At 40.0% G+C, this 11783-nt stretch overlaps 1 protein-coding gene across 1 annotated transcript; it reads right to left on the reverse strand.

The window, feature by feature from the left end:
* Positions 1-818: 818 nt before the first annotated feature.
* Positions 819-1253, reverse strand: LOC138898788 (uncharacterized). Its single transcript, XM_070184889.1, has one exon. It carries the CDS (start codon positions 1251-1253, stop codon positions 819-821), a length of 435 nt encoding a protein of 144 aa, XP_070040990.1.
* Positions 1254-11783: the final 10530 nt, after the last annotated feature.

Raw genomic sequence — 11783 nt, forward strand, 5'->3', positions numbered from 1 at the left:
ACCCGCATACGTTGTGGTGAGGCGGCGTGGCTGCTTTGTGTATAGTTGTGGTATTGTAAATACACCTCCACCCATATACATTGGGGTGAGGCGGCGGGGCCGCTTTCTGTAAAGTTTCTGATATTGTGATTGCACCTCCATTCGCATACATTGGGGTGAGGCGGCAAGGCCGCTATGTGTAAAGGTAGTTGTAGAGGATTCCCGACTTGAAATTTATAGGTGTTATTGGAAGTTCTTAATAAATTAGTTTTGCGTTTTATGGCTATCTAAGCCCTATGATTGTTACCATGATTCATCATATTCATGTTGTATTTCCAAGTCCTTGAATAGATGTTTTGGTTTTCATACTAGTACTATTCGACATGTACTAACGTCCCTTTTACCGGGGGTGCTGTATCTATAATGGATGCATGTGGTTCCACAGTGGGAGTCATTGACCAGTGATAGCGGTACACTCTTTCCCAGCTGACTTGGTGAGCCCCACTTCATTCTGGGGTTGTGCATCTTTTGTTCTGTGTGTATTATGTTTTGAGGTATAGCTGGAGCCTTGTTGCCAGCACTATCATTGTACTCTTTTATATCTATTAGAGGCTCCGTAGAGATTGTGTGGGTTGTGTATTGGTATTGAGAAAGTCAAGATAGTAATGTTGTATGTGTGTTACATCTTCCACTTCAAACTATGAAAGTGTGTATATTTTGAGACTTTATAAATAAAGTGACTAATTGTGATGGAATTAGTGTTGTTCATGAACCCTCTTGGTATTAATAAATGAATTTTATATTCTCTTTAGTTATGGGTGAGTTGGGTAGAAGAAAATCTAGCAGGCTTGCTCCACCGTGTTATCTCGGTTGAGCGTCGGTCGCGCTCCTTGATGTCGGGGCATGACAGTAGCATTTTTAGGGTACTCTCCTTTCTCCAGATACTCCTTGATGTCGTGAAACCATGGGTTTCCAACAAACTCTTCTTCAACATGAGCACAATTTGCTGGTTGCTTACGGATTTCTATTGGGATGGGATCAATAAAGTTCTTATCTAGGTGTTGTATCATGGAAGACAAGGTAGCCACCGCATCTGCGAACTCGTTCTGAATTATCAGAACATGCTTGAACTCTATCTTTGTGAACCTCTTGATAAGATCTTGCACACAGTGTAGGTACGGCAGTATCTTGGCATTTTTGGTGGCCCATTCTCTGAGTACCTGATCCACTAGCAAATCTAAATCTTCGATTACCAGTAATTCCTGAATATTCATGTCGACGGCCAATGTGAGTCCCAAGATGCAAGCCTCGTATTCTATCATATTGTTGGTGCATGGGAACCTGAGCTTGGCGGATACCGGTTAATGTTGACCGGTTTCTGATACCACGACCGCTCTGATGCCTACTCCTTTGACGTTGCGGCTCTATCAAAAAACATCTTCTAGCCATCATATGCTTCAACAATGTCTTCCCCTCTAAACGACACTTCCTCATCGGAAAATACGTCTTCAATGGTTCGTATTCTCCATCCACGGGGTTCTCTGGTAGGTTATTGGCCAATACTTACCCCTTGACTACCTTTGAGTCACATAAATGATGTCGAACTCACTCAGTAATATCTGCCATTTTGCTAGCTTACCCATAGGCATGAGTTTCTGAAAGATGTATTTTAACAGGTCCATCCTTGATATGAGAAATATGGTGTATGCACAGAAGTAATGTCTCAATTTCTGGGCTATCCATGTTAAGGCACAACAGGTACATTCTAACAAAGAGTATTATGCTTCGTAAGGTGTGAACTTCTTACTCACATAGTATATTGCTTGCTCCTTCCTTCCAGTCTCGTCATGTTGCCCCAAGATGTAGCTGAAGGCTCCATCCAACATGGATAGGTACAGTAGTAAAGGTCTCCCAGGCTCCGGTGGGACCAACAAAAGTGGCTTGGACAGGTACTCTTTGAATTTTTCAAAAGCCTTTTGACACTCTTCAGTCCAACTCGTCGCAGTATCTCTCCTCAACATTTTGAAGATTGGCTCGCATATTACCGTTGACTTTGCTATAAAGTGGCTAATATAACTGAGGCGGCCCAGAAGACTCACTACATTCTTCTTGCTCTTCAGCGGTGGTCGGTCCTGAATTGCTCTGATCTTTGATGGGTCTAACTCAATGCCTCGATGACTGACGATAAAACCTATCAATTTCCCAGCAGGGACTCCGAAAGCACATTTTGCAGGATTCAACTTCATATTGTACTTTTGTAGTCGATCGAAAAGCTTCCTCAGGTCTCCTATGTGATCCGAACTCCTCTTAGACTTTATGATGACATGATCCACGTACACCTCTATTTCATTGTGTATCATATCATGGAAAAGAGTAGGCATGGCTCTCATCTGGTTATTTCCTACGAAGCAGTCTAAAAAGGATTAGAGTTCATGCTTGGCGTAGTTATCGATCAGTGTGTGTATGTTGGGCATCGAGAAATCATCCTTTGGACTTGCTCTATTAATATCTCGATAATCAACGCACACCCTAACTTTCCCAATATCCTTCTTTGGTACCAGCACAATGTTGGCTAGCCAGGTTGGGTACTCGACCACCCGAAGGACCTTGTCTTTTATTTGCTTGGTAACCTCTTCTTTTATTTTCAAACTCATATCTGGCTTGAATTATCTGAGCTTCTACTTTACCAGCGGACACATAGGGTTGGTAGGTAGCGTGTGAGCCACTATGGATGTGCTCAATCTTGTCATGTCGTCATAGGACCATGAAAATATATCCTCATATTCCCTTAGAAATTTGATGTACTCTTCCATCTCTGATGGTGACAGATGAATGCTAATGCGAGTTTCTTTCATTGTTTCAGAATCCCCTAAGTTAACTGCCTCAGTTTCTTCCAGATTGGACTTTGGTATTTTTCTCAAAGAATTTCACTTCTTTGACAATTCCTCAAGTATTATATCATTTTCCCAATCTTCTAGGTCACTTTCCTCATGTTGTGTTATCTCATTACATGTCACGGTCGTAGGTTCAACAGGATATGTAATAACTATGCTGGAAACAAATGTAGAAAGATAATAATATAAATAAACGAAAAGCAATGATGCATTAATTAAAAACTTAAAAACTATCAAACAAGTACGACTCTATGTCTCGAGTAATTATTTCAAAAAAAAACACTAAAAATGTCTTGAATACCAAAACAATTTTAAAAGAAATCATGCTAGTTCTGCCAAGGCTACCCAGGTGCTCGGCGAGCCTGGGATGGTGCAGCAGTCCAGTTCCTGAGAACAGCTTTATCTCATACGGTCTGAATGGTAAGGTCTTCCTCCTCCAAGATTGCACTGCAGTCCATATCTTCCTCACCCATAAATAGATTCCTTATTCGGAGAAAACCTCATCTTCCTCGGATCCCCAAATAACATTAGTCTAACGGAATGTCTGGTGCAGCGGTGGTACAGTTTGTTCTAGTGGATAGTAGAAGTCATGCCACGGTAGTATCCAATCATTATACTCTTGCATGGTGTATTCATATCCGAGACCAAAGGTTGTGCCATAGCATTGTGGTCGTATTGGTTCTGTGATCCCTTGATGCTTAGGACCAAGACCCTTGCTTGGTTCATATCCTAGCCATGACAGCATGCCCAGTACCTTGTTGCTCCACCATCGCCCTTTGTCAACTGCATTTATCCGATCAATGTTGCAACTACCCCAGTTGCGTGTATCCATGGTCATCACACTAATAGGTTATAGGTAGCGGATATATCCAGCACCTAGAACTCAACATTGAACCAGGTTGGGCCCATCTTCAGATCTAGGTTGATCTCTCCAATAGTAGCTCTCTGAGACCCATCAAATGCTTTCACGTTCATACTTCCCATCTGTATCTCATGCAGACCTATACCCAATCTTTTCAGAGTAGTCAGCAGGCATATGTTCAGAATTCAACCCCCATCGATCAGAACCCTAGCAATGAATTTGTCTTCATAGTACAGTGATGTACAATGCTTTGTTATGACTCAATCCTTCTAGCGGTCGCTCATCTTCATGGAAAGTGATCTTATGACTCTCCAGTGCTTGTCCTGCCATGTTTGCCATCACTCCACTAGTGATACCAGCGGGCATGTAAGCTTCACTTAACACCTTCATCAAGGCATTCTTGTGTGCATCTGAGTTTTGCAACAATGCCAAGATGGATATTTGGGCGGGAGTCTTGTTTAAGTGATCAACAACAGAGTACTCCCTCGCTTCTACCTTCCTCCAAAGATCATCAGTACCTATCTCCACAATAGGTGGCTTCGGTGCGGTCTGTTTACTCATTCCACCAAGATTTTCTTGCATGTAAACTCTACCGGTTCTGGTCATCCCCTGTGTAGCACCCGTCTCTTCAATCTTAACTTTTCTTTTTCTTCTTGCCTCTGCCACATAATCTCATGGAACAACATCAAACTTGTAGGATGGTGTTGGAGCTACCATCACGGTGAATGGTGTAGCTACCTCGACCTTGAATGTTGCCTTAGTCAGCACAACAATCGGCGAGAGGGTTACATGAGAGGTTTTGGGAGCATCTCCCTCTCAGATAAGCCCGATGGATCCTTCCTAGTCCCATTCTTCATCAATTTCTATCACATTCACTCCCTCATGCCTGTGATCAGGAAGAGGGTTATTACGGACATTCGGCGCGGACTCATTCACCTGTATAACATTGGTTTCAATCAGTGTCTGGATCTTATCTTTCAACATGAGCATTATTTGATAATATGTCCCTTCATGCATGAATGGTATGCACAAGTCTTATTGGGGTTGACCCACTGAGAAGGGTTTTCAATAGCAGCTGCAGGAATGGGAGTAACATAACCAGCGGCCTTTAGTGTCATGCCCCGAACCTGGCGGCGAGAGCGGCACCCAGTGTCTCACCTATCTTTGCGTACCAACTTGCGACTAAGGGAATCTGAACATGTAATGTCATACTTCGGCCATGGGCCACATTGCAAGACAATTTGTGAAGCAAAATATAAAACTGAATGGATACCAAAGCTGACTAAACATCAATATAAAGCTCGGCAGGCAAGGCCGTCATAACTATTACAGCTGACAAACCAACAAAATATACATACAAGGCCTACAAGCCCAACATACTGCACTAATTGACAGGATATGTCTACAAACCTCTACTGATGGATGTATCGTGATTGGAACAGGGCACCGACCTACTCATAACCTATATACATATATACACAAGATGTACATAAAATTCCTAGACCCGGCAACTCCGAAGGACGTGGAGCTTACCGATAAAGCTGAACTCGGGCAACACCTAATGAGGAGGTCTAACCGCATGTTTGTCTGAACCTGCACACATGCAATACAGCGTCCCCAGAAAAGGGACTTCAGTACGAAATAATGTACCGAGTGTGTAACGCAACAGAATAACTGAAAGCTAAAACTGAACTGATAATATAATAACTGAAACTAACTGGGAGTCAAAGATAATCTGAAGATATGTTTACCTGCTGTTACTGACTCAACTCTCTCAATATAGTAAGTAAAATAATTGCCCGGCCCTATAAGGCTCGGTATATATACAACTGCTCTGTCGTAGTAGGCTCGCTCATAGGCGCTCGGCCATACTAGGCTTTGTATCTCGGCCAACTGGGCTCGCTCATAGGTGCTCGGCCACAGTAGGCTCGGTATATAACTTACCATCTGATCAGAGGTTGCCCAATAGGGGCATGCCCATCGATTATAGCTCGATGGTAATGAAAATACTGTAATACTGTATATATAGACTCTATACTGTAATACTGTATATATAGGCTCTCTGCTCTCTTAACTGGAAGAAGACAATACTCAATTAAATATGAAGTCCCGATAAGGAGAATACTGTAATTTATGAGACTAGGATAATGTATATAAATTCGGGAGTATGAACTTCTCTTTATGACTCGTTATCAAACACATGTAATTACGAGATCATGTCAAAATGAAGGAAGGGCTTAGCCTTAACATACCTGGAGTATGGAAAAATCTGTATGATATTCTTGAAAAGGATTGCACCGTACTCTCTTAAAATCGCAAATTCCCGTTGCCATAACATTACGTAGTCTCGTATGAATTTTTTTTTTTTTGAAGAACTCACGTTACATGTATATACATGTTCTTGTATGAACTTGCTGAAGAAAACTCACGTTAATCTATCTTACTTTGTAAAAGAGTCATATTAATCTTGTTTGAGATTTTCCATCTGTAAGTGTCTCACTTAAAGATACATGAAAGTCCTTTACAATTAAGATTTGTGGGGCCCATTTGCATAATGACTAAGCCATCCAAAATTCACCTAACTTTTCCATTTTGCAACATAATTCATGAGTCACTAATTATAATGACGGGCTGCCATGTTGGGGAAGGATCTAATCTTATCCAATTTTTCTAATTAATCACCCAACAATTCCTTAATTAACTAGGTAATCCCTATTATCCAATAATTAACTAATTACCCACATAGTTAAGAATTATCTCAACTTACTTAAAATACTACTTACTTTTAACATACCTTATACACCATACTATCATGGTCATGTAGTTCCTTGTATGGAACTAGTCCATAAGTACCGAGTATTATAGCTCGGACCGTATTTTATCCTCAAATTGTCAAACTTCGACGAAACTCATTTTCTTCGATTCACTTACCCTCTCTCCTTCACAAATTTACTTATCACTTGTTTGAAATAGCATAATACTTATAATCTCAAAATAATCTCATTTCCGAGCTTACGTCGATTAACTTACGACGAAACTTTAATGTACGAAAATGCTGGATATAACATCATTACCCCCTTGGAACATTCATCCTCGAATGTTGACAGATGCACTTATAATTTTCATAACTTATGTCTTCTGAATACTTTAATATTCTCCTTGCCATTTAGGCAACTGTTCTTTGAATAAATGCAAAGGCCAGGGCATTCCCCCCCTTTAAGCCTCTTTCTCACACCACCACTTGTAGTCGGAATCCTTCTAATCTCGTAACTGTTGCTACCTTCTATCATGCAGCCTGTACGACTCTAACTTTGTAAGTGTGCCTATGCGACTCTTCTCTTCTCTTTCCTCCAGCTTTTCGCCAATCTCTAGGCTTCACTTTGTGTTCATATATAAAATTATGCCAAGTTGTCCTTGTGGGCGTCATCACCTTTACTTCATCTAAGTAGGCCATACTATACCATAATTCTTACTTCGATTTATCGTTACTAAGGTCTGTTACCAAACTCCAGGTTACTCTCGTTGCTTATCCTATATGCATAAAGCTAAGTCTTTTAAAACTTCTTCATTACTGTTCATCTTAAGACTGATGGCCTAATCTCATCTCGTACTTTGCAACTTTTACCCATCCATTGTTGATTTACCTCAATGTTGATCTATAATTTTCCATTGATAACTTGATACTTCTTACGTAATATATTTTCACTAGGGCTTACGCTGCAGCGTGGAACATTACGCCCCGAACCTGGGGGGCGATACTATACTTTCATAACCATATTTCATAGCATCCCAATGTGATTTTCCTCACGTGAGTATTTTAATCATGTACAATTCATGAAATCATTACTCAATCGAAGGCCCAAATGTCATCCTTCATTTATCACAATTTCACCCTCATTCTACTACCAGGGCAGCATTCCATATCTTCTAAATGCTACTAGTCTTAGACTCTTTTGAGTTCACTCAGGCTATACTGAGCTTTCTATAACTTAGAGAGACCATTAGCTCCCTTGTTTTCATGGGCTTAATCCTGAGGACTTATCCATTCTCGTCACCTTCTTACTTGCCCTTTCTTATCCTTACTCTAGCCTTCCTAAACCTTGTCGTTTTACCATACTTTAGCTTGCGACCAACACATATCTATTTACACTACTCGCAACCTTCCTTCAATTTGCTTGCACCATAGATTTCCTCATGTTATTCTGGAATATCAAGCGAGACATCACATCGTCTCTAACTCTTCTTTACTCTTTTAACTAGACCTCTCGATACATAGAAACCATAGGCCGGAAAATATGCCACTGACGATGCCATTATCATTCCTGGATACTGAGTCTCAGCGCTCCTGGCCTTCTATCTGAAGTATGGACTATTCACAACCTTCAGCATTTGAATATCTCGTACGTTGTTCACCTTTACCTTACTTACCTTAAAATCTCGCCTCACGTCTTCTATATCTTTTATGACCTCCCTTCCACATAGGTATAATTCACATCCACGACTTGAAGCTCTGTTATAACACTTGCACCTCTGATACATACATAATCTGGTGGGAGCTTCATACTGACTTCTTATGAGGCTGGTACTTTTCTAACTGGCTTTATCGTAGAGCCGTTATAGAATATGGTTGTTGTACTATCTCTCTTGTACCTCTAATATTAAGAGTGATTCTGTAATGTTCTCAATCATGATGTCTAAAACTTTTTGGGTCCAATAATCAGACTCCTGATTTATTTCGTTGATGTAATTCTTTAGTTTCCTCTTCCTTCTAATCAGCCTTCATGTAGGCTTAAGCTATCTTCTGATCTATGGCTCCTGGTATTAGTTATTACTTTAGTCTTTCATAGCTGCTATGGAATATTTGTGATACTATCATCTAACAATTCAATCCCTTGTCTATGACCTGGACTCAATTCTTTCTTTTAACTTATACCAGAGTCTTTTATAGCTGTATGATTGTCAACATATATGTTGCATGGATAATACTCCAAAATCTAAAGTGCATTTATAACGTAACTCACTCTGGATCATTGATCGAATAATTCATTTTGTTCCTTCTCAACTTTCTTTAAATGTAAGCAATTACTTTTCCTGGTCTTTCTGCCCCCTTGTTGCATGCATACTTAGCTTATCTTAGTTCCCATGCATGTCGGAATTTTGTGCAATTCATATGGTCTCGAATATTACTTTTGGTTTCATTTCCCGCTCATTAGCCACGCTAGGTGCCACTTCCTTATGGAGTTCATACAATGTTGTTGTGAGACTGTTGTTACAAGACCATTTCCTATTTTGGTCACTATGCTTAGGTTGAAGCCTTCTTCCTTATTTCCTTAGCTAGTCTTTTGTTGTAGTATTTAGGGAGACCTTATGGCTCTTGTAAAGTTACAAGCTTATTACATCGTATACTCGATGAAATTTTTGATGTCCTTCCTCGCCTATAATTATCCGTAGTTACTTACCTCCACGCCCTTGTACTTGTAGGGTTGCTTTTGAGCTAATATTTTGACTGTCTTCCCAATGGAACTCTCTTTTATTTGCGTAACACTCATACGGTACCTTTAACTATCCCAACTCATATCTGAATATTTCTCCAGGATCACGATGTTATATCTACGAGACTGAATTCCCCATGTTAGGGTTCACTACATTTATCTTGCATGATCTGTTAATTTGTTTGTATCCTCATGTCTAGCCATAACTAGGATCTTCGTGAATCAACTACCAACTACTCGTTGGCCCATTCTCATATCAATATTCCACATAATCTTTCTTGGGTTATTTCATTTGTCTTAACTTACGTATCGCACTGGTTCCTTATCTATCAATAACATCTCGGGTAGGAACCCTTACTTCCTCTCCTTAACATCGTGCTTGCATAATGTTCTGGAATCATAGCATATCTGTAGTATTTGAATTAGTGCAATCTCATTCCTTTCTCATTTTTATCACATTCTTCCTTTACCATTCCATAGTTACTAGAACCACTTAATTCTGACTTAATGCCACATCAATCCATATTCCCCCTTTGGGAGAGTACTAATATTTAGTGCTATGATGATATACGTATAAATGTTTTACCTCTTCGTCTTTGGCATCTTTTCACATCTTCGATGACCCTTACTCGCCTTGCGGTAATTCTTCTGCACCAAGGATAACAAAATTCCTTACTCACGAGGGTGACACTTAGTGTAACTGGCACATACAGTCCCTTAAACTTAATTTTTCTCACATTGCTTGCTTTAGGGAAGCGTCTTCCTAAATTACCATTCTCTGAATTTCTCATGAATCTTCTTCTATTGTCCATTCTACTATCGCCGGAGAGCAATCTGAAATTCTCATGATACCAACCATTATAAAATCACTCAATCCCTAATTCATGTTTAGTTTATCTTGTTCACCAATCCATACTGATTTCTATTACTCTGGAGTCTAACTTTTCCTTCTGGTAATCACGTTAGAGTCACGAACGTATTTGTCGAAATGAGGATATGACTTTATGACCTATACTCTTTTGTTGCCTCAAGGCCTATCACCTCTCGTCTCTTCCTTTACTTGACTATAGACTCTGTAATACTGTCATTTGGTTTTTGATCTACCGTTGTCATTCAGGTATCACATCTTACTCATAATGCTTTATTATCTCTCTTCTTATTTCCCTGCTAACATTTTTGTCTATCACTTTATTCTGAAAACTTTAACAAGACATTCTTTTGCTTTTAGCTCCCCTTGCTCCATCCACTGACTTTTTGGGTTGCTTAACGTTCTCGCTCTACTAAGGACAGGAGCCACACTTAGGTAATATTTATCCCTTCAAGGCTTTCAGTGCCTATCTTTGTAGTGCTCATATCTAGCTGTACTATTTTAGAGTGCACTATCTGGGTGTCTCATAAGGAAATCTATTATCACATTTGCAACATCCTTCGGAAAGGTCAACTAACACAAACAATTCATCCATCATTTTGGGTTACTCTAACCCCAGCCGGATCCTGATATCCTTCCTTCTCTTATACTACTTCTGTTAGCCCTCATAGAGCATAACTGAAATAGGTGTGATCAATTGTATATATCTCCATTACTGTTGAAAGTAACTAAGAATGCTTATATTTCTGTGCTTGAATTGTAAATACTGTTAACCTTCATTAACTAGGTACCTCGTACCCTTCTTCACCTTGCTTCTTTTACTTGCTGAAACTTGTGTCTATAATCCGATTCTCTTATTCCTTTTTACCATATGGGTGGATAGATATTCTTTCCTTAAGGCTCCCTATCAAGAAGCTTACATGTCTTAGTACACACATGGTATGTTTAAGACCTCACATTTACTCATCATACGCATGATGCAAAAATCAAATTCCTCTTACTCAACTCTTCCACAGTCATATTCAATCCCTTACCAACCGTCTTTTGGATGTAGGTATCGTCTTATTACGAATAAAATAGATTTTAGGAATTTGAATTCCGATGACTGAGCTCTACCACATGATCTAGAGTAAGAAAACGAGTGACTGTCCTAAATGCCCTGTAGCCTCCTGCTTATAAGTGTGGTGCACAACACACCCATAAACAAGACTCTACTAGACACGGCTTGTAGACTCCCTAGACAGAATTGCTCTGATACTACTTTTGTTATGCCCCGAACCTGGGGGTGAGACCAGCACCCAGTGCCTCACCTATCCTTGCGTACCAACTTGCGACTAAGGGAATCTGAACATATAATGTCATACTTAGGCCATGGGCCACATTGTAAGACAATTTGCGAATCAAAATATAAAACTGAATGGATACCAAAGCAGACTAAACATCAATATAAATCTGGGTCGGCAAGGCCGTCATAACTACTACAGCTGACAAACTAACAAAATATACATACAAGGCCTACAAGCCCAACATACTGCACTAACTAATAGGATATGTCTATAAGCCTCTACTGATGGATGTATCTTGATCAGAATAGGGCCCCGACCTACTCATAACCTATATACATATATACAATAGATGTACACAAAATTCCTAGACCCGGCAACTCTGAAGGACGTGGAGCTTACCGA

Source organism: Nicotiana tomentosiformis, chromosome 9 (genome assembly GCF_000390325.3).
Source record: "Nicotiana tomentosiformis chromosome 9, ASM39032v3, whole genome shotgun sequence".
NCBI classification, from domain to species: Eukaryota; Viridiplantae; Streptophyta; class Magnoliopsida; order Solanales; family Solanaceae; genus Nicotiana; species Nicotiana tomentosiformis.